The sequence below is a fragment of the Gorilla gorilla genome, chromosome 7 (assembly GCF_029281585.2).
Source record: "Gorilla gorilla gorilla isolate KB3781 chromosome 7, NHGRI_mGorGor1-v2.1_pri, whole genome shotgun sequence".
NCBI classification, from domain to species: Eukaryota; Metazoa; Chordata; class Mammalia; order Primates; family Hominidae; genus Gorilla; species Gorilla gorilla.
The window spans coordinates 149,426,019-149,453,475 of NC_073231.2; the positions used below are offsets into that span (position 1 = coordinate 149,426,019).

The 27,457-nt window shown below is 62.5% G+C and overlaps 3 protein-coding genes across 23 annotated transcripts; 1 reads left to right on the forward strand and 2 right to left on the reverse strand.

Annotated features, from left to right (window-relative positions):
• Positions 1-61: 61 nt before the first annotated feature.
• Positions 62-4,195, reverse strand: NAPRT (nicotinate phosphoribosyltransferase). 3 transcript variants are annotated; one of them, XM_055348440.2, is made up of 13 exons: positions 3,590-4,139; positions 3,313-3,440; positions 3,154-3,236; positions 2,766-2,896; positions 2,559-2,674; positions 2,143-2,339; positions 1,929-2,069; positions 1,574-1,658; positions 899-979; positions 700-802; positions 468-622; positions 263-370; positions 62-177 (listed from the first exon to the last, which is right to left on the reverse strand). In XM_055348440.2, exons 1-13 carry the CDS (start codon positions 3,813-3,815, stop codon positions 115-117), a joined length of 1,617 nt encoding a protein of 538 aa, XP_055204415.1. In that variant the 5' UTR covers positions 3,816-4,139; the 3' UTR covers positions 62-114. The 3 variants fall into 3 exon arrangements, 2 of the variants coding, with proteins under 2 accessions (XP_055204415.1, XP_055204416.1); XR_008667742.2 differs by lacking the exon at positions 468-622 and having other exon boundaries at positions 3,590-4,195; XM_055348441.2 differs by lacking the exons at positions 62-177; positions 468-622 and having other exon boundaries at positions 233-370; positions 3,590-4,195.
• Positions 4,196-5,213: 1,018 nt separating this feature from the next.
• On the reverse strand, positions 5,214-22,958 carry EEF1D (eukaryotic translation elongation factor 1 delta). 19 transcript variants are annotated; one of them, XM_055348437.1, is made up of 10 exons: positions 22,834-22,921; positions 18,190-18,417; positions 14,482-15,572; positions 12,202-12,322; positions 11,689-11,760; positions 6,710-6,809; positions 6,535-6,635; positions 5,992-6,213; positions 5,498-5,692; positions 5,214-5,316 (listed from the first exon to the last, which is right to left on the reverse strand). In XM_055348437.1, exons 3-10 carry the CDS (start codon positions 15,570-15,572, stop codon positions 5,278-5,280), a joined length of 1,941 nt encoding a protein of 646 aa, XP_055204412.1. In that variant the 5' UTR covers positions 18,190-18,417; positions 22,834-22,921; the 3' UTR covers positions 5,214-5,277. The 19 variants fall into 19 exon arrangements, with proteins under 19 accessions (XP_055204412.1, XP_018887672.3, XP_055204411.1 ...); XM_019032127.3 differs by having other exon boundaries at positions 12,202-12,325; XM_055348436.1 differs by having other exon boundaries at positions 18,122-18,417.
• Positions 22,959-23,202: 244 nt separating this feature from the next.
• Positions 23,203-25,798, forward strand: TIGD5 (tigger transposable element derived 5). The gene has a single exon (XM_004047646.4). The coding sequence runs from the start codon at positions 23,203-23,205 to the stop codon at positions 25,315-25,317; it is 2,115 nt and encodes a 704-aa protein (XP_004047694.4). The 3' UTR covers positions 25,318-25,798.
• The last annotated feature ends 1,659 nt before the right edge of the window (positions 25,799-27,457 follow it).

Genomic DNA, 27,457 nt, shown 5'->3' on the forward strand with positions numbered 1-27,457 from the left:
AGCCCGGGAGGCGCAGCCCGTGGGCTGGGTGAACAAACGACACAAACAACACAGGACAAGCTGTGGGGAAAACTGAGTGATTCGTGTTGTTTCCAGTCAGCCCCGCTCCGAGTCTCAGGGGGACTGCCCTGCACACAGACTGTTCACCAGGGCCTGCAGCCTCTCGGACAGCACCACCTGCAGGGAGCAGAGGAGGGGAGCGGTGGGCAGGGTGAGGGCAGGGGCGCACAGGGCAGAATGACAGGGTGGGCCTCCCCCCAACCTGGTACTGTGCAGGGCTCCGCAGCCGCCTGTGCTCAGGGCTGAGTCGGCTCAGGGACCGCTGGGCCAAGGCTCTAGACTCTGCCAGGGATGGGAGCGGCTCACACAGCTGCAGGGAGGAGGTAAGGAAAGAGAAGCTTGGGGCTGGCCCCCAGTCAGGGCTCTACTGGGGCTGGGGGGCAGGATGAGGGCGGTGGGGCAGCCACCTGTCCCTGCTGGAGGCAGAGCCGCAGTAGTGGCTCCACTTGGGCTGGCCTCACGGTGCGGGGCTCCTGGGCCCCTGGAGGCCACACCTTCAGCTCCTGCCCAGCCTTCGGCGCTGGCTCTTCTGCTAACTGCAGCATGTCCATGAGTGGAGACCCTGTGTGGGCGGGGCAAGAATAAGGGGGGGCCCTGGTGCTTTGAAGGTGGACAGCAGGGGGGATGGGAGGGCCTCACCGTCAGAGCCGAGGAGCCGGAAAGCAGCCTTGCTCCCAGGCAACGTCTGCTTCTCGGGGTCCTCAGTCAGCTTCATTCGTGGCTGGCCCCCCACGGCCACCAGCTGCAGGGAGAGGGCGTTGAGCTGGCTGGTCCTTATCCCCCACCCAGCACCATCCCTCAGACCTGCCCCCACCTGGGCCCCCGACACTGTCCCTACCTTATAGACGCCACCCAGGGAAGGCTGTTGGGGGCAGGTGACCACACTGGTGCCAATGCCAATGACATTCACCTCACTGCCCTGGGTGGGGAAGGGGGTGGCCGTGAGCCCAGCTGCCCTGGGTGGGGAAGGAGGTGGCAGTGCCCTGGGTGGGGAAGGGGGTGGCACTGCCCTGGGTGGGGAAGGAGGTAGCACTGCCCTGGGTGAGGAAGGGGGTGGCAGTGCCCTGGGTGGGGAAGGGGGTGGCAGTGCCCTGGGTGGGGAAGGGGGTGGCACTGCCCTGGGTGAGGAAGGGGGTGGCAGTGCCCTGGGTGGGGAAGGGGGTGGCAGTGCCCTGGGTGGGGAAGGGGGTGGCACTGCCCTGGGTGGGGAAGGAGGTGGCACTGCCCTGGGTGAGGAAGGGGGTGGCAGTGCCCTGGGTGGGGAAGGGGGTGGCAGTGCCCTAGGTGGGGAAGGGGGTGGCACTGCCCTGGGTGGGGAAGGGGGTGGCAGTGCCCTGGGTGGGGAAGGGGGTGGCAGTGCCCTGGGTGGGGGAAGGAGGTGGCAGTGCCCTGGGTGGGGAAGGGGGTGGCAGTGCCCTGGGTGGGGAAGGAGGTGGCAATGAGCCCAGCCAGAACCTGCAGGGGCCCCCAGAGCCCTCCAGCCACCCTCCGCCTACCCACTCATCCACCCCACCTCCTGGGCCAGTCGGGCCAGCGCCTCCTCGTCAATGTTGTTGCTGACTACGATGAGGACTGACTCCAGCCAGGGCACCTGGAACCTGCCGCGTGGGTGGAGAAAGGGTGGGGGCCACCCCTCGGGTCTTCCTGATTCACCCTGGTGTCCCCCTGCTCCCCGCCCCGCCTCAGTCAAGGACACCTGTGCTCACCTTCTGCTTGGGAGCTCCTAGGGAGCCCCACCACTTACTTCCCTGCCACGGCCTGCAGTATCACCGCTGAAACTTCAGCAGAGTACCTCACTGTCCTTCCCTGCCACGTTCCCAAACCCCGGGGATCTCCCTCCAGGCACACCTCCTCCCCCGGAAACTCACTGGGCTGCAGCAGCTCGGAAGGCCTTGCGGATCTCCTGAGCCTGCTGTAGCAGGTCGCCACTGTCCAGCCTCACGCCCACTGCCCGGTAGCCCAGCTCTCCCAGAGCCAGAGCGACTGCTAGGAAGTTGGGGAGACCACTCCTGCAGGAATGGATAAGGGGGTCAGAGGCTGCTGAGGTGCTGCTGAGCCCACCCCTAAAGTGCCCGGGCTCACCTCCACACGCTGTAGGAGTCCAGGAGGCCCTGGAAGGCCCGGGGAAAGGCCAAGGCATAGGCCACAAACGCTGCCCGCTCGCCTGGGTGCGGCTCCTGCACCCCCAGCCCCAGGTGGGCACACACGTGCTCCAGCCACACCTGGGCTTTGGCCGCGAGGTCCACCTTAGGGCCCTCACCAGCTGCTGGCGCCAACATCTGTGGAACAGAGTCGGTGAAGAATGGGGGCCAGGAATGCAGGATGAGGCCTGGGAGCAGCCAGGGACACCCTAGTTTGAGGGCAAAGGTAATGCAGTGCGTGCCAGCTTCCTGGGACAGCACTGGGGTGACCTGCCTGGGTGGCACACCTCTCGCCAGGGCAAGGGCTGGCTTGGGGCCTGTCGCCTGGAGACAGCAGGGTTTAGAGGAGGGACTGACCGGGTCAGGGGGCACCTCGCTGCCTGAAAAGGAAGTGACGAAGGAGTGGGCCAGGGTCCCGGCCACCGGCACACCTCGCAGCTGGCCCGCTAGCACGTTGCTGCTGCTGTCGAAGCCTGGGGAGGAAGGCGGTAGGATTGGGGGACTTCGGGCCAAGACGGGGCTCCTCCTTCCCGGCCTTTGCCTTGCCCCGCACCAGACACTCACCGCCCAGGTAGCTGTAGGTGGAGGCTGTCAGGCCCCCATCGGGGCCCTGAGCCCGCCTCAGGCCCATCTCTAGCAGCCGCTTCTCTGGCCCTGCGATCAAGCGAAGCCGCGCTGCGTTGGTGGCCACCAGGCTGTGGGGAGCCAAGAGTCAGGGGGTCCCAGGGTGAGGGTCGCTAGGCCACCCAAGACGGCGGTTACCTGGGGCCTGGAACTTCCAACCTGGGAGCTCCACCCTCACCCAGCCCCTCCTTACACCCTGAACAGTGGGGGCGGGAGGCCAGTCCTGGGACCCCTGGGCAGCCAGCCTCGCCGCCACAGTCCAGCACGGAGCCCCGGCGCTGGGGCCCCATCCCATGCCCACGCTCCCTGCCAGTGGCCCGCAGCCCACCTGGCGTAGCTGACCAGGCAGAGCAGCGGTGTCTCCAGCAGCTGCACCACCAGGAGCGGCCCGGACACCTGCAGGAGCGGCACCTGCGGGGAGAGAAGTCAGCTCCGCGCTCGGCCCAGCACCCCGTGGCCGCCGCGCCGCCCGCTTACCCCTACTCACGCCCGGGAAGGCGAGGGAGCCCTCGGGCAGGGCTCGCACCGTCACCTCGGAGCAGTCGAGGGCCCGAAGGTGCTCGAAGAACGCAGGGTCCGTGTCTGGGGGCAGCACCGAGGCCAGGAACTGCACGTCTGGAAACGAGGTAACTGCGCTGAGACCAGCGCGGGGACAGACCGGTCGTGGGACATGGGGGGTTCCACTGGGGGGCAAGGACTTCCACCGGCCATAGGTGGGGGTTTCTGCCGGGCGTGGGGGGCTCGTCGCGCGGACGGGGGACTACCGGCGTCCCGCAGGCGGAAGGCGCGCAGGAAGCGCACACAGTCGCGCAAGCCGGCGGCCAAGGCGAAGGCGCCGCCGAACGGGCAGCGGCGGAAGAAGAGCTCGAACTCGGCGGCGTCCCGCGCCCGGCCCGCGCGCCAATAGCCCAACGCCATGGTGGCCTGGTAGAGGTCAGTGAGCAGCGGCCGGGCCGCCGCGCGCGCCTCGGGGTCCTGCTCCGCCGCCATCCTGCTCCCGACGTCCGGACTCCGGCCCGCCCCGCCCCGCCCTGGCCCCGTGACGCGCCCCGGCCTATGGCGCACTCCCTGTGGGGCTTATCGTGCGGTTTGGGAGCGGCACGGGACTCGATGGAGGGCGGATGGGGGCTAATAGTATCGGCGCGCCGAGAGGGGCTGAAACAGCTGGACCGGGATGGGGTGGGGGATGTCACCCAACTCCTCTCGGACCCCCAACCCCACTCCAGGCCCAACGGCCTCTTTGGAGCGCAGCCCGGTCCTGGTCACCAGAGGTGCCCCCAGTCGCTCGTGTCTCTGCCCTTTGGCCGGGCAATGAGGTGCAGCTCAGGACTTGCCAGGAGGCGGAAAGGGTGGAGGACAGACCAGCCAGACTCCACCCCCACCGACCCAGAAGACAACCGCTGGCCAGCAGCCAGCTTCTGCCCTGGGCCTGGGGAGGGAGGCCAGAGGCTGCCTTAGTTAGAGCTTGAGCAGCCAGGCTAGGACGAGGCAGCCCAGATGGACGCAAATGTCGCTTGGAAAGAGCGGCGTGGGGCAGGGGGGCGCATGCCCACTGTCAGCTGGCACCAAAAGACCTTTTGTGGCTATGAATGCCCAGTGTCCCTCAGTGGTGGCTTTTATGGGGTCCTGCACTCCAAGCCCCACAGGAAACTTTCTAAAGCTTTGAGGGCAAAGTCAGGGGCCACTACCCAGGGAGAATCCATTCCCCTGTGGCTTGGGCCCCGAGGACAGAGTCTGACCAGAAGTAATCAAGTAATTACACCCCATCCTCTTTCACCCCAGTGCAAACACGGGTGGTCCAGGGGAGGGAGTGTGGCCACCCATGCTGACCACATACGGCTGTCAGGATGCTGAGGCACAGCTCCACAGAGCCCAGGCAGCCATGCTCTGGCCACCCCAGAACATCATGGGAGGGGCACAGTCCCTGGAGCAAGGGGCAGGGATTCCAGGGATGAATGAGGTGAGGGGAGGGCCGGGACAGCACATGACAAAGGGCATGGCAGCAGGGCCGGGTGCTACTGGGACCTCTTTCCTGGACAATTCCAGGCTTGCACGCTTGCTCCCATGGGGACAATGCCAACAGGAGGCAGAGTGGTGGGGTGGTAGCCTCTCCAGATAGTGAGCTAGCAGTTTCTGTTTCTGGCTTTTTAAACCTCCTGAACTGGACTTGCTTTTGCAATGGAAAGAAGAGGGCGGGCCAGAGCTTTGGGAGGGAGTGGCCAGGAGATGGAGGGACAGGTGGAAGTCTGCTGGGGGCAAGGTGACATGGCCACAGAGGGTGGCAGCAGCCAAGATGACTGTGTGGGAGCAGCAGGGCAGAGATGGGGCTGAGACAGGGAGGGAGACAGGCCAGGTACGAGCAGGAAATGACCAGGACGGAGTCAGAGGGCCGGTCTCAGTCTTTAATCGTGGCAGGGCCTCACGCACACGCGCACGTACACACACTCAGGCTTCAGATCTTGTTGAAAGCTGCGATATCGACACTCTGCACCTGAGGAGAGGCGGAGGGTGATGGTCAGGGCTGTTCCCCTACAGCCCACTCGGAGCCAGGAGCCTCCTCTGAGGTGGGGTTCACTCTGGGACTCGCTCCCCACTGCCGTGGGGTGGAGTGCAGGGCATGGGCCAGGGTCCGCAGTCTCCTCTCCCCTCCTCCCCCCGGCCGGCTCACTCACGTGCTCCTCAAACTTGGTGATCTCCTCCTCCAGCAAGTCTGTCCCCACCTTGTCGTCCTCCACCACACACTGAATCTGTAGCTTCCGGATACCGTAGCCCACGGGCACCAGCTTGGAAGCCCCCCAGACCAGCCCGTCCAGCTGGATAGAGCGCACACAGGCCTCCAGCTGGGCCATGTCCGTCTCATCATCCCACTGTGGGGAAAGGGGAGGAAAAGCTGGGGTCAGCCACCCTCAGAACACCCAGGAAGTACCTGCATGCACCCTACCCTCAACCACTGTGTGTCCACAATTCTGTTTCCTTAAAGGGCCCACAGAAAACAATCCAAATTCACACCTTCCTGCCTCCAAGTTTGTGTTTATCCCAAGACTTCTAAACTCGGCTTTAAAGTCTCCCCAGAACCCAGAGGGCAGGGGGAGGGTCACAGGCTGAGCCGGCTAGGCGGACACCAGGGCAGTGCCTGGCCCCCTGAAGCCCCACCCCGCCCACTCACAGGCTTGACATCCAGCAGGATGGAGGACTTGGCCACCAGTGCAGGCTTCTTGGCCTTCTTCTCCGCGTACTGCCGTAGCCGCTCCTCCCGCAGCTGTGCCGCCTCCTTGTCCTCCTCCTCATTGTCACTGCCAAACAGGTCAATGTCATCATCCTCGTCATCCTCTGCTGGTGTGGCTGGCTTCTTGGCTGGGGGCTCCACTTGGCGCATGGGAGACACGTGCTGCCACAGGGGAAGGGACAGGAGGCACGGCTGAGACGCCCCAACCAGGGCCCAGAGCTGCCACCTCCTGGCCCTCCTCCCTCCCTTGACCGGAGGAAGGGCAGCCCCTGTGTACCCCAGCTGTGTACATGCAGGGCCCCAGGAAAGACAAAAACTGCCTCCACCTGCCCAGGGCTAACTGTAAACCTTCCTGGGGACCTGAGGACTCCAGTATCCTGGCTGCCAGCTCATCACTGCTGCTGGGGCCAGCCCACAGGGCGACGTGGAAGCCAGCAGGGCCACGTGGTCCCCTGCAATGTCAGGTGTGGGGAGAACATTCACCTGGGTCTGTGGGGCCGTGGCCCGGTGGCCAGGCGAGCTCTTCTCCAGCACGTTCAGCCGGGCCTCCAGCTTGGAGATGGCCTGCTGCAGCTCCTGTACCACTGGGGGGGCAAGGGGAGCACGGTTAGATGGCAGGGGCCAGGGACAGCCCCAACCCACTGGCCCGGGGCCTCACCGCCACGCAGACTCTGGTTCTCCACTTCCAGACTGGCAATCCGGACGACGAGCTCACTGTGGTCTCCGCTGGTGCCGCTGGAGGCCCCGGGGCCTGAGCTCTGCAAGGCAGGAGGAGGGGAGGGCTCAGTGCCCAGCCTGCTCCTAGGGTCCCCCTGCCATGCTCAGGACTGCAGGAACTCACGGAAGGAAAACTACAGCTCGGGAGAGCAGGAGGTACCCCCTGCTGATGCCCAGCTCAAACTTATGACCTCAGAGGTGGCGGCCACCACAGACCACAGTGAAATTCTCAGCCAGGCAAAGTCCAGGACAGGAGGCTCTTGGTGCCCCAAAGACGGAGGCTGTGGGGAGCTGGGCCATGGCTGCTGCTGCCCGGCGGGATCCTGCTGAGCAGCCAGGCTCAGAGGCTGGGTGGGAGGTGCTGAAGGACTCACAGTCCTAGGGAAAACCTGGGACAGGCCTCAGGGGACCAGGCAGCACTGGAAATGGGAGGCGGGAGCAGCTGAGGGCCCAGTGGGGGAAGAAGGAAGGAGCCCACCTGTGTGGACAGCAGCCACCCAAAGCTTTGTCTCCCTGGGCCTCACGCCTGCCATCTCACTCAGCAAGCCAGTCTCTAGGTTATCCAGGGCCCCAAGCCCACCTCATACTCTGCCATAGCTGAGACTGATTGATGCCTCGGGGCCCAGACAGGCTCCCAGCCTCCTGGCCCTTAACACTAGCCAGTCCTTAGGCATCTACCTGCACGCATGGGCCATTTAGCCTGCCCACCCTCCAACAGGATGGCTCTAAGGACAGGGTGCACCTGGCTGCATGGAGCTCTCAGCAAACCCCATCTCGGCAGCTCCCCGGGGCTCCCGCTCTGTGGGGAGGGGCCTGGAGTAGCCGGGCAGGCAAAGCCGCTCCTTGCAGCAGGTGAGGACATACTCAGGCCTTTGCCCAACGTGCAGCCCCATCCCTGGGGCCCTCCTGCTACCGTCCTTGGGCCCATGCTGTGGGGAATGCTTGTTTATGTATCTGGAGAGTGTGGGAGCTAAGCCCCGCAGATCATGGGCAAGGCCGAGCCAAGACTGGCCCAGGAGGCCCACCTGGCAGCAAGGCCAGGAGGAAATGAACAGGGAAAGGCCAGGCTAGCAGAGGCGCGTGAATGGTGGTGGGGATGCGGGAGGCACCGGCAGAAACTCTGACAAACTCTGGGGCAGAAGCTGGAGCACGGGAGGGCCAGGCTTTGGGGCGTCAGGGGGCATGGAGAATCACAGCAGACCTCCTGCGGGAGTGGGGCTGGGTCCTGAGGAGGCCAGAATCTGTGAGTGGAACCTGAGGCCTCATGCACCCCACACAGCAGGCCCAAGGACAGGGAAAAGGTCCCCTCTGGAAAAGGCACTAAGTCAGCACTGGCCCCGGGCTGCATGATGAGCAGTGGGGGCCGTTTCACCACTGCCTGGCTCTGCGGGCCACTAGGCCAGAGCCCACAGCACTCAGGACACAGGGAGAGTCGCCTCCTTTGATGCTGACTCGGGGGGGACTAGGGATGCCAGGCATCAGAATCCCTGAGCACAGCTTCAACAGGGCAGGCTCAGGTCACCCAGTGCAGTCACAGCGGGCCTCAGAGAGCCCCTCAGGGACTTGGGGGATGCCACAGGCAAACACTTCAGAGCCAGACCCATGCCTGTAACCCTGTGCCAGCACCACGTTACCAGAAACCCTGCAGTTCTGAAACCCCAGTGTCTGCTGAGCACTCCCACCCCAAGTCCAAGATGAGACTGGGCCCCTGCCATGGGCTGAATAATGTCCTTCCAAATCCACATGCTGGAGTCTTATCCCCCGGTACCTTAGAATGTGACCTTATTTGGAGACAGGGCCTTTGCAGAGGTAACTGTCACTGAGGGGCAGGGGGCTAATCCAATCTGACTGCTGTCCAATAAGAAGACATCAGGACACACACACACTCAGAGGGATGACCGTGTGAAGACACGGAGAAGACAGTCTACATGCTGAGAGAGGCCTCAGGAGAAAGCAGCCCTGCTGCCACCTCGATCATGGACTTCCAGCCTCCAGAGCTGTGAGAAAATACATGTGGTTTAAGTCACCCAGTCTATGGACCTTTGTTATAGCAGCAAACCAGTCCCACCTGCCTGTCCCAGAGACACCTTAGGGTTGACCCCACACAGCCAGGGCTGAAGAATTCCTGCAGCCCCAGGGCCAAGCCCCCGACCGCTGCCTTCTGGGCACTGGAGTGCAATATGCCTGACTTGGGTGCAAAAATCTGTGCTCCCTTAATCTCATGTCTGCCTAGCCTGGACTTGGTCAGGTGCCTGGGCAAGCCAGGGGTGCAAGCCAGTGGGCAGAACGCAAGGCACAAAGGAGCACCCCACCTGGCAGACAGGAGTGGCAGCCCTTCCTGGGCCCACCCACCCAGGGATGCCCAGCTTATGGCCCGGGAGCCAGCACACCCCTAGGTGGCTGTGGCTGTGGCAGACAGAATAATGGCCCCCACAAAGATATCCACATACGAGTCTGCAGAGCCTGTAAATATGGTCTCCCATGGCAAAGGGATTCTGCAGATGTGATAAGATTAAGTTAAGCAGGAGAGAGGATGCTGGATCACACAGGTGGCCCCACTGTCATCACAAGGGCCCACACTAGGCAGCAGGAGTGAGGGAGGGGAGAGGGAGGCTGAGTGACAAGACAGCTGCCTAGGAGCCTTGGGCCAAGGACCGTGAGCAGCTTCCAGCAGCCAGAAGAGACAAGGAAGCGGATTCTCCCCCCGGAGACACCAGAAGGACCACGGCCTTGATTTTGCCCCATAAGATGATCTCAGACTTCTGGCCCCCGGAACTGTAAGGTGAGGAACTTCTGCTGTTTTAAGCCTCGGAAGTGTGGCAACGTTACAGCAATATCAAGTGGAAACCAACACAGATCCTGGCCCAGGAAGTGGGGTGCTGCTACAATGCCTAACAACGTGGAGATGGCTTTGGAGTTGAGCAGTGGTGAGGCGGGAAGAATTTTGAGGAGCGTGACAGAAAAACCCTAGACTGGGCCGGGCACGGTGGCTCACGCCTGTAATCCCAGCACTTTGAGAGGCCGAGGTGGGCAGATCATAAGGTCAGGAGTTCAAGACCAGCCTGGCCAACATGGCAAAACCCCGCCTCTACTAAAAAAAAAAAAAAAAAAAAGAAAAAAAAAAAGTCAGCTGGGCTTGGTGACAGGCACCTGTAGTCTCAGCTACTTGGAAGGCTGATGCAGGAGAATCGCTTGAACCCCAGAGGTGGAGGTTGCAGTGAGCCAGGATCATGCCACTGTACTCCAGCCTGGGCGACAGAGCAAGACTCTGTCCACAACCCACCCACCCCCTCCAAAAGAAAAACCCTAGCCTGTCTTGAGCACCCTGTTGGCAGAATTCAGATGCTAAGGCCCTCGGTGAGGACTCAGAGGAGGTGAGGAGCAGGGCAGAGAAAATACGTCATCTTCTAGAACAACCTAAACCTAAACTGCCATGAACATGCTGTTGGTAGGAATAGGGATGTTAAAAAATGACAGCGGGGGGGACCATGGGCCACACAGGAGCGCTCCCTTCAAACCTCACGTGACCCGCCGGGCTGGACTGTGAAACTGCCTGGGACTAGTGACGCCCTGTTTCCTTCTTCTTTTTCCCATTCTGAAAGGGAATGCCTGTCCCACAATTGTATTTTGGGAGCAAATAACTTGTTTTCCAGTTTCACTGGTCCACAGATGGAGAGGAATTTTGCCTCAGGATGGACCACGCAATCCCCCATGCCTGATTGGATGGGATTCTGGACTTTGGAGGGACACTGTGGGGGACCCAGGCTTCTGCAGATGTTGGTGAGGAGCAATGCACCTTACAAATGAGACAATGAGAATCTCCGACGCCCACGTCCCAACCCCCAGAGCCTGCAAATCCACTACCTTACATGGCAAAAAGAAGAATCGGCAAACATGATTAAATTCAGAATTTTGACGTGGGAACATCCTGGACCTGGGATCCTGGGGGGCCCAAAGCAAGTACAAGAACCACGTAAGTGACAGAGCGAGGCAGGAGGCTCGAGAGGCGCGAGATGGAAGTGGAGGTGGGGCGGGGATGAGGCTGCCTGCTGAGCACCTCGAAACAAGCAACGTGGGCATCCACCAGAATCTGGGAGAGGCAAAGGAACAGACTCCTCCTGAGCCTTTGGAAGGATGGCGACCTTGCTGACACTGGGGACAGCCTCGTGAGACACATTTCAGATTTCTGGCCTGGAAACCCGGCATGATACAGATGTACTGTTTCCAGCGTGAAGCTGTGGAAAGCCATAGCAGCAGCCACAGAAACACTGACCCCGTTCTTGGGGCCAGGACAGCACCCCGGGCAGTCCCAAGTCCTCGGGAACACCAGGGCTGCCACCTCCCGGAGGACACCCCTTCCCCAGCCAGCCTGTCAGGCCGCAGCTACTGCCTCCAACTCCTGATCTTGGCCCGGGGCCTGGAGGCCAAGCAGGGATACAGGGCTCCTTCTGGGTCTCCAACTCAAGACGGTGCCAACTCTAGGCTCTGAACTCCTTGCGCCTTGCAGAACCACCACTTCTCTCTCCCCAGTGAGGCAAGATCTAAGAGGGAATGTGGGAAGGCCCAGCAGACACACAGTCCTGCCACAGGGAGGAAGCAGGGAGGCACAGGCTCTCATGCCAGGTGCCCACAGCGCGCCCTGCTAATGGCACCACTCAGCTCCCCGCCGGCCCCACAGGAGCGGCCAGTGTGACCGCCAGCCGGCAGACGAGGTAAGCACGGAAGGGACGCGAGAATAAGAACACTGTCCGTGGCAGTCCAGGCATGGAGGTCACAGAGCCACACGTCCCAGGGAGCACAGCGCCGTGCACCCTGCCCTGACTCTGCTGTGAAGCCAAAACAACCAGCAGCATCAGGAAAAATCAGACATGCTGCTTGGCCAAGCAGGAGCCCGCAGGTCCGTGGGCCGCGGGTACTCACTCCAGCCAGGGATTTCTGGATGTTCTCTCTGGCTCTCGCAATGTCACGGAGGATCACGCTGGCGCCGTTCTCCTGCAGACAGTGCAGAAAGAACCAGTCTTTTTTTTTTTATTATTAAAAAAGAATTTAATTAAAAAACAAACCAAAAAACCCCATGAACCCTCACATAGAGACAGCAAGAAAGTACTGCACAGAACGAGAGCTCAGCGGGCCAGAAAAGCGAGAGGTGCCTGAGGCTGTGACGACAGGCAGAGGCGCCCATGTCTGCGGGGGAAGGAGTGCCAGGCCTGGCCCCACACCACGTGCACAGGCGCCGGCAGGAGGGCCCTGAGCAGACCCAGCCCGGGGGCCCGGCCAAGGCCGCCTGCCCCGAGACCCCACTCCCAGCACCCACGGCAGAGCCACTGGGCCAGGGTGCCTCTGCCTTCCTGGCCTGGCTGAACCCGCTTTGTGTGCCCCGGCCGCTCCTGTCGGGCAGCAGAGCCGCCCAGCCGCCCCGTGTGCAGCTCTCACCTGGCGGGAGGCACCTGCTACAGGCCCGTTCATCTGCTCGTAGAATCTCCTTTCTGCGTCGTCATATCTGAACTTGTCGAACCAGATCTTCTCATGTGCTAGGAAGTTTGTAGCCATTTTTCTGCTGGGAGGGGAAAGAGGCAAAGTCAGCATGGCTGGGAAGTGGGGCCGAGACAGCCCTGGCCTCGGCATCAGGACAGCCCAGAAGCACCAAGGTGCAGTGGGGCTGACACCCGCTTCAGACACCAGCGGTTCTCCACAAAGCGACACCAAGCCCGTAAGCCCTCACCCCACATGGCATCCCCAGGCCTGTCTTCCAGACGAAGAGTTCTCAAAGTGTGGTACGAGAACCTCTGAGGGTCCCCAGGCCCTTCCCTTTCACTCACACGAGGCTGGGTTTATGTCAAACAGCTGGAGTGCGGAGGCAGGTATGAGGGCCCAGCTGCCTCCCACTAAGCCAGACACCCGAGAGATTTCCAAAAACCTCAAGCAAGGCCATTCTGCTCACTTAATTTTTTGGTTATGGGAAAAGTATTTCTCATAAAAAAAAATGTTAGTAATATGTAACAAGTTTCTTCTTCAACAAATAAGTACACTTAGCATTTCTGAATTTTTTTGTTATTTTTTTTGTGTGTGTGAGATGGAGTCTCACTCTTGTCGCCCAGGCTGGAATCAGCGGCGCGATCTCGGCTCACCGCAACGTCCGCCTCCTGGGTTCAAGCGATTTTCCTGCCTCAGCCTCCCGAGTAACTGGGACTACCAGTGCACACCACTGTACCTGGCAAATTTTTTCTATTTTTAGTAGACAAGGTTTCACCATGTTGGCCAGGCTGGTCTTGAACTCCTGACCTCAGGTGATCCACCCGCCTCGGCCTCCCAAAGTGCTGGGATTACAGGCGTGAGCCACCGTGCCCAGCCCACTTCTCAGTTTTAATTGCTAATGTGGTAAAAATCAATAGATACAATGAAAGCTCTTTGGGGTCCTGAGAGCAAGAAGGTTGAGAATTGCTGCCCTAGACAGGGACCATGGCCCGCAGGCAAATCCAGCCTGTGGTTTTACTGGCACAAAGCCCCACCTCGTGCCGCTCCCACTGGCCAGCAGCAGAGGAGCTGGGCAGATGACTCTGTGGCCGGGGCCCAGACCCTCTGGTTCTTTATGGAGTTTGCTGCCCCCCACCTTGGACTGGCCAAGACCCTCTTACTGTCCAACCAAGTACAACAGAACTGTCCCCCTCCTGCTCTGCCGCCAGTCTGTGTGTGGACTCCGGACCGTCGCTGGACCTTGTCAAGTGTCCTCTCGGTAACAAAGGGCTGGAGTCTGTGAGCCTCCTCTGCATCCCTGACCCAGGACACTCTCTTGGCAAGGAGGGACCAGGCCACCGTGAACACCAGGGCAGGTGGAAGGGCAGGAGGTAGCATTCCCCTATGGGGTCCCGCCCTCAGGTTATCTTGTTAACCAGCAAATCCAGACCCCTGGGGGTCCAAGGTTGGAACCACTTCCTTGGGGGCCTCAGCAGCTGCTTGGGACCTTCAGAGTCCTTCCCTGACTCAGCCCGCCCCACCACCAGGACACCCTCGCCAACAGGCCAGCCTCGCCACTTCCATGCCCTCTGTATTCCCCTCCAAGTCCAATCGTCCACCCACCTGCCTGGCCCCAGAGACCGCTGCTGGGGTTGCACCTGCACCCTGGAGCAAGCCCACAGCACCCAGAGGGAGGTCACACAGACCGGGCACCCTGGGATGGAGGCCACCTGACCAGCCACATGCCCATGCATCTGAGACGCCACCATCTTCCCTCAGAGGTGGTTTCAGGTGACAAGGAAAGCTGGGGGTGCACAGGATGGGCAGGCAGGGACACACTGGCTCCCACATCTCATCGCAGGGGAGCGCTAGGGCCAGAAACCAGCTTCAATGCTTCCCGCCCCTATAAGTAGCCTTATCTTCTCAGCCCTGGCATGTGACAGCCACGGGGGACTCGGGGAGCTTCCCAGCCAAAGAGGGACCCTGGGCAAGGCAGAGATTCTGCCCTGTGCTGAGCCCTTCCCTGCCCCCATCCAGACAGCCTGGAACTTTGTAACCCCAAGCAGTGTCCCTGGAACCCACAAGCGCAGCACCACCTTTACTCAGCCTGCTCCTGCATTCAACTCTGCTGGGCCCACGGGTCTCGGGGAGCCCCCACCCCAGGTGGGTAGGGGAGGAAGCTGGAGAAGCCCCAGCCTGGGATGGCTGTCCCTGTGCCCACAGCCCAGGCTGGGTGCCCACCCAGCACGTTTCTCCTACTTGGGTCTCAGGCTGGACACGGACGGGCCAGACCGAGGACCGGGTCGGTGAGACAGGGAGGCAGCTTCGAGGCACCAGGCCATGCGCAGGGCCTCGGCAGCGTGGTGGCGGCACTCGGCGCTGTCGTAGGCAGGCTTGCTGAGCCAGGGGGCCTCTGCATCCTTCTGCAGGAAGTAACAGTAGGGCAAGGCAGAGGGGGCCTCCCCATCGGCCCGCCGCAGCCCGGCCCGCTTATTCCCTAAGATGTTGCGGCCCCGCCGGTCTCTGCGGCCCCGCCGGGCACCCTCGGCCAGGCCGGCTCGCTCTCGCAGGCGCACCTTCCCTGGGGGATGGCCGTCAAACAGGGCCTCGTAGAAGCCCCTCTCGGCTGCATCATACCGGGGCTTCTCCAGCCACACCTCCCGAACCAGTGCCTGCAGGCTGCCCAGCGGAGGCTGGCCATTGACCGGTGGGCTGGGCTGGTGGGCCAGGTCGGGGACGGCCACCTGCTGGCCTGTGTTGGGAGTCCCCTGCCTGCGGCTGCCCTCGGGGACCAGCAACAGGGCCTGAGACCACTCCACGAAGGCCTGCTCAGCCCGGTCGAAGGAGGACTTGTTGACCCAGATCCCCCAGGTCACGTGGTGGCAGGCCACCTGGTTTCCATGGGTGCAGAGACCCCAGGGGGCCAAGGCAGGAGGCCAGGCTGCCTGGGCAGCCACATCTGCCAGCTTCTGGCGGTAGGAGCTCTCTGCCTGGTCGAAAAGTGACTTGTCCAGCCACACGCATTCGGCCGAGAGGCCCAGGAGGGCCAGGTCCGCGGGGCCGAGCCCGCTCTTGGGGGAGCGCTTCCTCTTTTTCTGCAGGGGCTTCCTGCTGTCCTGGCTCTTCCTGGGATCACGCCTGCTGCCGCCGTCAGGGGCCTCCGCCTCATCAGCGTCCTCAGGGTCTTCCTGGCCGGGCCCATTCATGGCTGGCCCCTCGGCTGGCAGCTGCTGGGCGGAGGCGGCCGCCTGTGTGGCCTCGTGTTCGTAGAAGCGCCGCTCGGCCTCCTCATACTTGTGCTTGTCTTCCCACACGGTCTCCAGGGTGCAGGAGGCCTTCCCGCTCCTCATCTTCCGGACACAGCGATAAAAAGCAAGCAGAGGGCAGAGTTGCAACACAGCGGCTGGCCGCAGCCCCGTGCCCGCCCTCCCCGTGGCTGCCCTCCCTGGGCAGGGGCTGAGGATGCTCCCCAGTGGGGCTTCCATGAGATGACATTCGAGGACTTCGAAGTCAAGCCCATGTGGGGACGTTTTGTTGTGAAGAGAAAACAGGCCAGGCGCAGTGGCTCATGCCTGTAATCTCAGCACTCTGGGAGGCCAAGTGCCCCCCAATACATGAACAACACATAATTTTGTTAGTGAATGTATGGCCCATGAAGTATCTGAGACATACTTATACCAAAAATTTTTCGTCATTTATCTGAAATAAGCTTTAACTGGCTAACTAGCTTTCCCTGCATTTTTGCACAGGCCAGGCCTGGCCACCCCACCATGGTGGCTGGTGTTCCCATTCTACAGAACGGTCTCTGTGGCTGTCCTGGCCACACCACTGCCACACCCAGAGCACCCTCAAAGTTCTTACAAAAGAGGGAGCCTCGGCCAGGCGCGGTGGCTCACACCTGTAATCCCAACACTTTGGGAGGCCGAGGCGGGCAGATCACAGGGTCTGGAGACTGAGACCATCCTGGCTAACACGTTGAAACCCTGTCTCTACTAAAAATAAAAATAAAAATTAGCCGGGCATGGTGGCAGGCGCCTGTAGTCCCAGCTCCTAGGGAGGCTGAGGCAGGAGAATGGCGTGAAGCCGGGAGGCGGAGCTTGCAGTGAACCGAGATGGCACCACTGCACTCCAGCCTGGACAACAGAACAGGGGAAAAGAAAAAAAAAGAGGGAGCTTCTCTGTGGGCCTGACTGTCCTCCCTGGGAGGGGGCCAGGTGGCCAGGCAGAGGGTGGAGTGCCCACTCATGAAGGAGACGCCAGGGAGGATGCTGGTGACCACCGTGTAGAAAGGAGGAGCCAAGCGCCTGGAGCACTGAGACGGCTCCAGGCTCTCTATCAGCTGCCCCCGCCTCCCAGCTGGAGTCCATACCTTTGGGTCCATCCAAGCTAAAGGGGAATCATGGGGCTTTCACAGTCCCAGGACATCAGGGCCCCCTCTAAGGTTTTGGTTCTGTGTAATGTTAAGAGGGACCATCTTGGTGGGACGCAGGTTGTGAGGCTCCACTCCCCACTTGCTACTGTGGCCTGGGAGCCTCAGCCTCCTCCCTGGATGAGGTGTTCCCTCAAGCTCTGGGCGACCTCAGTCACCTGCTGCCCCAGTGCTCCAGCAGCCATGTGGGATCCTGCCGGGGGCATGCTCTGCTCCCAGGTGTCCAGTGTGGTGTTACAGAAAGGACAGGCCCAGAAGGCCAGGGGCAAATCTGCTCTTGGGATGCAGGTCAGCACCCCAGCCCGCGCTCAGCCTGCGATAGCTTCCTCCTCAGCCATGCCCGACTCCAGGCTCTGCTCCCCAAAAGCAGAAACGCCTGGGCCTAACCAACGCCTAGGAGCACCCTCAAGAGGGGGCTGTGCAGCTGCCCCTCACAGACACCGCTGCTAGTCTGCTGCCTCCGCAGGTGTGTCTAGTGGAGCCTGAGGGCAGACAGACCCAGTGGCCCCAGGGCACCGTGACTGGGACCACCTGCCTGGTCTGCACCCAGAGGGAGGCAGCCTTCGGTCAAGAGCAGACCCTTCACACCAGTGGCTATGGGTCTTCGCCCCTCTTCTAACATCCTTACCCAACAAAACCAAGGCTGGCTCCAATGCCCCCCGTGGGGTGCTGAGCTGTCTGCGCTCCACCCAGGCAGGGAGGACTTTTGGGAAGGCCCCCCGGCACTGCACTCTGAAGCCTCTGAGTGGAACATGGAGTTCTTTGCGGGCATGTGGCCCGAATCCCTCAGTCCCAGCAACAAGTTCTAATGGCACCAACGAAGAACCGGGGCCCATGGGAGGCCACAGGGCCCATGAAGACGCTCCCTAGGCTCCCCTGCTCATTTCCTTCCCCAGGCTGGGGCAGCACTTACCATGGCCAGGCTGATGGGCAGAGGCAGGGGTTGTGGGTTGGGGGTGGGGTGGGAGCAAGAGCCCAGGAGACTGGGCATTGTGACATCGTGCGGTGGTACCCCCGCCAGTCTCTCTGCTCCCATGGAGCCGTGCAGGTCCCATCAGCAGTGCCACTAAGCTGGCCCCCAGTGTCGATGCCCTACCAGACTTCATTGGCCAAAGTGGCCTCAGTATGCTCTTGGGGGCTCCGGGCAGAAGCCGCCGCTCAGGGAGGGGAAGCCACTTCAAGGCTCCTACCGAGACCTGGCACTGCCACCCGTTCCCTGCAGGGAGCCGCATGTCAGCTGCTGACCTGCCAGCCCAGGCCAGGACCCTGCTCACGGCCACACAGGGTGCCCACCTGCTGCTGCCCCATCCAGAAAACCCAATTCCTCCACTTTACAGATGGGAAACTGCAGCCCCTCTGGGCAGACTGGGCCATGCGCAGGTGGTGTGGGGTTCCCTCAGGTGCAGCGAGGGCTGGGGGTTCCCCGGTCAAATGAAGGGGAATGGGGCACGAGGACAGGCGAGTACTTACTTTGCTTTGGCCTCCTAGGACAGCATGAAGGAAAAGCAGCAAGGTTAGAGGCAGCCAGAAAGACTAACCGGGTCAGACACAGCAGCAGGTCAGCCCGAGGCAGCCGGGGGCCTTTCCAGAAGCTGCTTGGCGAGGTGGTGTGGAGGTGACACTGGTGGAGATGGAAGCTGAGCGCCAGACAGACCCGCCACCACCACAATCCCAGGTGGCAGCTGAGTCCACACAGGTGACGTCACTCCGTTATCCCCTGAAAGGGGAGCTCTTGGGATTACTGTCAGCTGGAGCCTGGGCAGGCCCTGGGGGACAAGCAGGGACCACTATCTGAGCCAACCTTTCCCAAATCCACCCACCCTGTCGTCACCTGAGCAAGGTAGCCTGAGACAAGATAAGCCAACGCCCACAAGCATCCCCTGGAGCTGCCAAGGAGCTCCCCCAAGCCCCTCCCCTGCACTGCCCCTGTGTCCGGTCTGCTGAAGGAGGCCCGGAAGATGACAAGGACCCTCAAGGGGGAGGCAGCCCAGGGCTCACATTAATACAGGGCCTCTCTCTCAGCAGGAGCCACCGTCAAGACAGGGCTGGCACCCAAGGGCCCCAGCACAAGCCGCAAAGGCCTCCCAGACTGACTCTCCCACAATGTGCACACAAGGACAGGACCTCCACCCCGTTCACTCCTCGGCTGGAGACACTAGGTGTCCTGCCCCTAATCTCACCAGAGCCACCTCATAAACCCTGCAAGCTCTGCGAAGGGCAGCTGGGCACAGCTGAAAGCCCAGCCACCAGCCCATGTCCTGGGTGGGACTGGGCAGGAGGGGCCACCTCCTACTGCTGATCAACCCGAGAGCCCTGGCTGGGATCCGTCTTCCTTCACCAACGGGAGCTCCGGCCCCAGGGCCCTGCCCACCTCTGTGCACCCCACACTGCAGCAGGGAGCACCCTGCAGGGAGGAACTGGGCACCCTGCAGGGGTCTGGTGGAGACGAGGATGCTACGGAGGCAGCTGCCCCATGGGACCAGTAAGAGGGATCTTGGGTGGGCTTCCCTGCAGAGAGGAAGCCCTCAGGAGACACCACAGTAAGCCATGCTGGAGACCTGGAGGCCAGGCCCATCACCTGGGGAGCTGGCCACTAACAGCGGGCAGAGAGCCTCCCAGGACAGCCAGCACAGCCCCACACACGTCCGAGCCCACCTCCTCATTTCCCCGCTTCCCGCGTTCCCAAGCATGGGAGGACCTGCCGGACCGAGCGCGCCATCTCTCCTAACAGAGATCAAGTCTGAGCTTCAACGCTTGCGCAGACGACAGGCACGTGCAAGCCTCTCCTCTCCAGCAGGAGAGCCCGGAGCAGGACGCAACAACTCTTTCAACTGCGTCCCGACAAACGGTCAGCCCCTTCGCTCCTGCAGTTTATCCAAGCTCAGGAGGAGCTTTCTAAAGAGAACACAGGGAGACAGCCGGCTGCCAGAGAAGCAGTCTTGGAAACGCCAGAGCCAGGCCCCAGGGGGAAATGGCCCAAGTGTCCCTACTCTGCTCCTGGAAGCAGGCCAGGCTCACTACCACGGCTCTTCCCTGAGGGGCAGACAGTGTCTGCCGAGCACCTGAGCCTCTGGCAGCTGCCCAGAGTTTGAGAGTGCCCTGGGGTCCTGGCTCTGGAAGGCTCCACCCAGCTAACAGGGCCTGTGACACAGGTGGCACCCAGCAAGACCCACTGCAGTGGCATGGCCCTCACAGCCTCCCCTGTCCCTGTCCTGGGAGCAGCCCCGGCAAAGACTCCTACCCAGAACACTCCAGGTCAGGAGGGCAGGGCCCTGAGGAAGGTGAGGACATCCTGGAGAGCTGTGGCCACCAAGGTGCTGCACGGCCTGGAGGTCTCCACACATCTGGGCAAACGGAAGCTTTCTGGGAGGAGCTGGCTCCCAGGCCCTGCCCTCCACGCCACCCCATCACAGTCGCACACACAGACAGGCTCCCAGATTGTCCACCCTCCACAGGGAGAAGTCAGGGAGGTGGGCAGGGGACGGGGTCAGCCACCGGCTCAGCCTGTGCACGCCCACCCCTCCCAGCAGCAGCTCTCTCCGGCCCACCTGGCTGGCCTGAGTCTGTGGACTGGCACTGCCTGATAGAACTTTCAGTATCTTCAGGGCCCAAAGGGCGCCACGACTAGCCCTTAAAATGAGGCTGGAGCCCCTGAGGAAGCAGGTCTTTAGGCAAAACCACCGCACGGCAGAGCAGCCACAGGACAGATCAATGTCTTCCTGCCTGGAGTGAGGCCTTCAGTCTTTTTTTTTTTTTTGAGACGGAGTCTCGCTCTGTCACCAGGCTGGAATGCAGTGGCGCGATCTTGGCTCACTGCAACCTCCAACTCCCCGGTTCAAGCGATTCTCCTGCCTCAGCCTCCCAAGTAGCTGGGACTACAGGCACGTGCAACCACGGCCAGCTAATTTTTGGGTTTTTTTTGAGACGGAGTCTTACTCTGTCACCAGGCTGGAGTGCAGTGGTACGATCTCAGCTCACTGCAACTTCCACCTCCCGGGTCCAAGCAATTCTCCTACCTCAGCCTCCCAAGTAGCTGGGATTACAGGCGTCTGCCACCACACCTGGCTAATTTTTTTTCATATTTTTAGTAGAGATGGGGTTTCACCATGTTTGCCAGGCTGGTCTCGAACTCCTGACCTCAGGTGATCTGCCTGCCTTGGCCTCCCACAGTGCTGGGATTACAGACATGAGCCATGCGCCCGGCCTAATTTTCGTATTTTTAGTAGAGACGGGGTTTCACCATGTTGGCCAGGATGGTCTCGATATCCTGAACTCATGATCTGCCTGCCTCGGCCTCCCAAAGTGCTGGGATCACCAGCATGAGCCACCACGCCCAGCCGCCTTTGGTCTTTTTAAGAGAAAAAACTCCACAGTTCCACATTCCCACTCAGCCACTTTCCTGTCTGACCCCTGGATATTCCAGCCCCACTGGGGAACGCCAGCCTGTCCTGCATATCTCAGAGCACTCACTGTAGCTACCCAACCCACCCTGCCCCAGGCCAAGCCCCGCCCCAACCACGTCTTTTCTTAAATGTCACTGCAGGCCAGCTCCATGGCCAGCCATGCTTGAGGGGCTCTGGCCGACCTGCCTGCCCGGCGCAGCACCCGTGCCTCCTGGGTGACTCCAGCACTGCACGGGCTTTCCGGAACCCCAGACAATACCCACGCCACACCTCACACGGCACCCTTGGCTGTCAGCGAGGCGGGAGAGCTGGAGACCCGTGGCAGGCTCCTACACCAGCACTTAGCATAACTCACTGCCACCAGCTTCCAACACGCTGATGTCACCTTAACACAGTGGCACAGGATGATGACCCACAAATCCTCAATGCCACATTTCCTGTCCTCAGCCCCCAGAAGGCTGACGCCAGTGCACGGCACAGCCCAGGTACTCTTTGTCCATCATCAAGCACGTGTGCTCACCTGTGCTAAACCTTGCAGCCTCGCCCAGTAACCCGGGAGCAAAGCCCAGAGGGCCTAGTCCTCCAGAGGGGGCGGCAGGCAGCGGGGGCTCTGTCGGCTGGGCGCTCACTCTGCCAGCACTGACTGCGTGTGAACCCTGCAGCAGCCCAGGGGAGATGCTGCTGTCTCACAGGATTGGCACTGCGCCCAGAAAGCCTCTACAGAGGAAGGTCTAGGAGCCTGGCTGGGCCTGAGGCATGTGGTGAGAAGGCGAAGGTGAGCGTCTACTACCTCAGAGGACGCTGGGGGGCTCCTTCCACACCTGCCCAGCACCTCAGCTGCATCCCCCACCCCCAGAACGGGGCTGGGCACACACAGGGGCTCCGGAAGTAACCAACTGCCTGCGAGCCAGCTGCTTAAGGCTCATGGGGTCCAGATGACGGGGTGGGCGGAGCTGTAGAAGGAGGCTGCTCAGGTGAGATGGCCTGGCCTGCCTCCCTGGGAGGTGAGCCGCAGGCAGTGTCAACTTAAGAAGCACCCCGCCCTGTCGGGCAGGGACAACCCCAAGTTTAGCTACACAGTTCTGCTGCCAGGCGGTCCTTCATTCGGGAAACCAATCCTGACGTCTCATCAGGTCCCCAACCCACTCCGCCCCCTTTGCCTTCTTCCTTCCACTTAAAGCCTCTGAAAGTACTACTTCTCAGCAACAGCACCCCCGTCCCCTTCAGAGACTGCCCGATCACCCCATCCAAATCAAGAGACAGAAATTTTGACCCAGTCACAGTACAGGCTTATTCCTTTCCGTGCTCACTAGCGTCTAAGTTCCAAAAGTGTTGCGTCCGTGCCTATCCCCTCCGTGCTCAGCTGATGCGTGCAGTAACTCGTGCTTAATAAACACGTGGTGTACGAAGGTCTGCAGGCCAGAGGCACAGCTGGCGCAGATGTCTGGTCTCCCACGGAGACCGCAGCAAACACAGGCCTTAGGCCCCAGCAGCCTGGCCGAGGGGCTTCCACGACCGGGATGCGCCGTGAGCCAGTGCTCCCGGCGCCCCCGTCCCGCGGACGCCCTCCAGGCCGGCCACGTGGCCTCCGTCGCCCCGCCTCTCTGCGCTCGCCCCAAGTGCCGCACTTGGCCCACGGCCCCTAAGCCCGCGCTGGCGCACTTGCGCCTCAGTCCCTAACGGCGCGAGCTTCTGGCGCAGCCCGGGCCGCCCGCCCTCCCGGCCCCTCGGGCGTCTCTGTCGCGCCCGACTCCTTCCGGCGGGGGCCGCGGTACTCACACGCCAGCCAAGGACGCGGCGACCAAGGAGGAGGAATCGGGGACGCGGGAAGACTGATGAAAGGGAGGGACGCCCGGGCCGCGCACGGGAAATGAAGCACTGGGCTCTACCAAGAGCCACGGGCCGGGGGCCCGGGGGGGACGCGACCCCTGCACACGCCCCGCCTGGCCGCCAGGGCCCTCGACGCGCCGTGCCCCGACACTTCAAAGGCAGAATTCCGTTGGAGATGACCGCGGAGGCCGCTCTTCCCCGGAGGAGTCTGCACAAGTGCTGGGAACGGGCGGCAGCGCGCGCGCCCCCCCTGCGCTTCGCGGCCAGTGGTGTCGCCGGTGGGGGCGGGTCCGGCAGCCGGCAAGCGCCTAGTGACGCATGAGGCGGCCAGCGCGCAGGCGCGGGGCGGGGCCAGGCCGGGCTAGGTCAGCGCGCGTGCGCCCGCCAAGCTGCGGGACAAAGGGGAGGGACCCGCGCGGCCCCGCCCCCGAGTGCCCCGCCCCGAGCGGCTGGGCGTGTGGCTCCCGCGACCCGCGCGGCCCGGGTCCCCCCGCCGCAGCCATGTACCCCGCGGGCCCCCCGGCCGGCCCGGTACCGCGCCGCGCCCGCCGTCCCCTGCCCGGGCCCCCCGCGCCCTCCCCAGCCCCCGTCCCCGCTGCACGGCCGCCGCCCCCCGCGCCCGGGCCGCGGCCCCGCGTGGCCGTGAAGATGGCCTTCCGCAAGGCCTACTCCATCAAGGACAAGCTGCAGGCCATCGAGCGCGTCAAGGGCGGCGAGCGGCAGGCCAGTGTGTGCCGCGACTTCGGCGTGCCGGGCGGGACGCTACGCGGCTGGCTCAAGGACGAGCCCAAGCTGCGCTGGTTCCTGGAGCAGCTGGGCGGTGAGGTGGGCACTCAGCGCAAGAAGATGCGGCTGGCCAACGAGGAGGAGATCGACCGCGCCGTGTACGCCTGGTTCCTGGCGCTGCGCCAGCACGGGGTGCCGCTGTCTGGCCCGCTCATCCAGGCGCAGGCCGAGGCCTTCGCGCGCCAGATCTACGGGCCCGAGTGCACCTTCAAGGCCAGCCACGGCTGGTTCTGGCGCTGGCAGAAGCGCCACGGCATCTCCAGCCAGCGCTTCTACGGCGAGGCCGGGCCCCCAGCCCCGGGCCCCGCGCCCGGCCCGCCCGTCAAGGAGGAGCCCGCGCTGCCCTCCGGCGCCGGCCCCCTGCCCGACCGCGCCCCGGCCCCGCCGCCCCCGGCCGAGGGCGGCTACGGGGACGAGCAGATTTACAGCGCCAGCGTCACCGGCCTCTACTGGAAGCTGCTTCCGGAGCAGGCTGCGCCCCCGGGCGCAGGGGACCCCGGGGCGGGGAGCTGTGGCCGGCGCTGGCGGGGCGACCGCGTAACAGTGCTGCTGGCCGCCAACCTGACCGGCAGCCACAAGCTGAAGCCGCTGGTCATCGGGCGGCTGCCGGACCCGCCCAGCCTGCGCCACCACAACCAGGACAAGTTCCCGGCCTCCTACCGCTACAGCCCCGACGCCTGGCTCAGCCGCCCGCTGCTGCGGGGCTGGTTCTTTGAGGAATTTGTCCCAGGCGTCAAACGCTACCTGCGCCGAAGCTGCCTGCAGCAGAAGGCCGTGCTGCTGGTGGCCCACCCGCCCTGCCCAAGCCCAGCTGCCAGTATGCCCGCCCTGGAGGACAGCGAGGATGCCCCCGTGCGGTGCAGGCCGGAGCCCCTCGGTCCCCCGGAGGAGCTGCAGACACCGGATGGCGCTGTGCGGGTGCTGTTCCTGTCCAAAGGCAGCAGCCGGGCACATATCCCCGCACCGCTGGAGCAGGGCGTGGTGGCCGCCTTCAAACAGCTGTACAAGCGCGAGCTGCTGCGACTGGCTGTGTCCTGCGCCAGCGGCTCCCCGCTGGACTTCATGCGCAGCTTCATGCTCAAGGACATGCTCTACCTGGCTGGCCTCTCCTGGGACCTGGTGCAGGCGGGCAGCATTGAGCGCTGTTGGCTGCTGGGCCTGCGGGCCGCCTTCGAGCCCCGGCCCGGCGAGGACAGTGCTGGGCAGCCGGCCCAGGCCGAGGAAGCCGCGGAGCACAGCAGGGTGCTCAGCGACCTCACCCACCTGGCGGCTCTGGCCTACAAGTGCCTGGCTCCGGAGGAGGTTGCGGAGTGGCTGCACCTGGACGATGATGGGGGTCCGCCCGAGGGCTGCAGGGAGGAGGTGGGCCCAGCCCTGCCCCCTGCAGCGCCTCCGGCCCCAGCCAGTCTGCCCTCTGCCATTGGGGGCGGAGAGGACGAGGAGGAGGCCACCGAGTATGGAGGGACCTCAGTGCCGACTGCCGGGGAGGCCGTGCGAGGGCTAGAAACAGCTCTGCGGTGGCTGGAGAACCAGGACCCCAGAGAGGTGGGGCCACTGAGGCTGGTGCAGTTGCGCTCACTCATCAGCATGGCCCGGAGGCTGGGGGGCATCGGGCATACCCCAGCAGGCCCATATGACGGTGTGTGACCAGGCCAGCCCAGTGACCTTTCTCCTGCTGCACTTGGAGGGAGGGGACACACACACAGTCTCCCATCTCTCCTCCCCTCCCCCTGGGGTGGCCCACCCCATGGGTACAGGGGGTTCCAGGAATCCAAATCCAGCATGGCTTGGAGGAGCTCTGTTGGTGAGAGGTTGCCCTGCCTCACTGGCACCCTGGGGGCACAGCTGGAAGAGAGGCCCGGCCCATGCTCCTCTCAGGGCAGGCACATGTGCGGGGCGTACAAGGCACAGCGCCTGTTGGAACAGGTGGCTGTGTTCCTGCTCTGGCCCCCGTGGGGCTGGGCCTCCGCCCCTGCACCAGTCACATGCACTGGACGAGGCCGAAACTCCTGTCTGCTATGGAGCCCTGGTGCTATGTGGCCCCGGAGCCACAGCACAATCATCTCAGTGGCGAAGCACACCACTTGATTCTATTTTTTTTAACACATTAAATCTGTTTTTAAAGATACTCTTCAGAGGGGCCGTGAGAACAGGGGCCGGGTGGGCTGGTCTCGGGCCGCCCTGCGTTTCTGTGGAGGTCAGAGGCCCCAGGTACTGGAGCATCACTGTGGAGTGGGAGGGGTGGAGCCCTGTATTAGGTTCTGGGTGCAGCAGGGAGGTGTAGAGTTCCGTTTCCTTGGATTTTTAGTTTTCCCTAAGAAAACTGAACAGATCTCTTATTCCCTGGGATTGGCAGCTGCCTGGCTTTGGGCCCTGGTGACTTGGCCAATGGCAGGAGAGTTTCCCCTGCTTCCTCATCAGCCACAGACCATTCTGTCCAGTCCCAGGGCCTGGAGCCACCTGACTTACCTGGAAGCAGGCCCTGGCATTAGCCCCCAGGGCAATACGCAGTGCCACCCTCTGTGGGCTCTCCTCCCCACCCTCAGACTTTTCTGCCTCTCCTGGGACTGCCAAGGATGTGGCTGACAAGCTGCTCCTGGGAGGCCTAGTTTGAAAGGAGGAAAGGGCCCCAGGGCCTGTCAAACCCTGGTTCTGTTCTGCTCTGGCCAGGTCTAGACCTACAGTCCTTCTGGTTGGACTGGGGCCAGGGATGCCCATGCCTCCTCAGGTAGGGTGGGAACTGCTTTTGCAGAGATGCTGCCCGAGCTGGTGTGAGGGGCAGGGAGCTGGCCTGCTTGCCTCCAGGTGTTGACCCCTCGTCCCCATCTGCCCCCAGTGTCCTCCTAGCAGAGGGAACCTTGAAAACCCAGAGTTGTGGAGTGCAGGGGTAGGCTGGAGGTCTGCACGGGGAAGGGAAGGGCTGTGCACCAGCTTGGCAGTGGGGCAGCTGGAGGGTGTCCCCCAAAAGTGACTTTTATACAGGTCCAGGAACAAACCATTCCTTGGAACTGCCCGCAAGTGAAGAAATATATACATATATATGTATATATCTATATCTCAAAATCTGAGAGCTCAGGGAGGGTGTGGAAATTTGGGGAAGAAGAAACAGACTCCCTGAGCAGAGCTCAGGGCAGCAGCTCCAGGCATGCCTGCTAAGCCCACCAGGCCACCACCACCTGCAGGAAGAGCCTCTGGCCTGAACTGCTGGGGATGGGCTGCAGAAAGCCTGAGACATTTGGGCCAGCACCTTCCCAGGGGCACAGGCCCCCAAGGTGGGGACACCACCTCTGCTCTGCCAGGCCTGCCTCCAGGGCTCTGAGGAGAAGCTGACTTCATGGCCGCGGTGCCAGTGAGGGCTGCACAGCCGGGCCTTGTCCGTAGTCTGGGCGGCCCGTGGCACTGCCCTTCAGCCCAACTACTCATTGCCGCTGCGTCTTTGGCGAGGCTTTCATCTCCAACCTTTCTTCCCATCTCAGCCCTTTTGTTGGCCCAGGTCCCAGGAGGCTGGCGTCAGTGAGGGCTCCTCTCATCGGGGTGGCTGTGGCCTGTCCCCCAGTCCCTCGATGGTCACTTTCTATAAACAAGGCAGCACTAATTTTTGCTATAAGAAAAAAAGAGGCCAGGCACGTTGTCTCACACCTGTCATCCCAGCACTTTGGGAGGCTGAGGCGGGTGGATCACCTGCGATTGGGAGTTGGAGACCAGCCTGGCCAACATGGTGAAAACCCCGTCTCTACTAAAAATACAAAAATTAGCTGGGCATGGTGGCAGGTGCCTGTAACCCCAG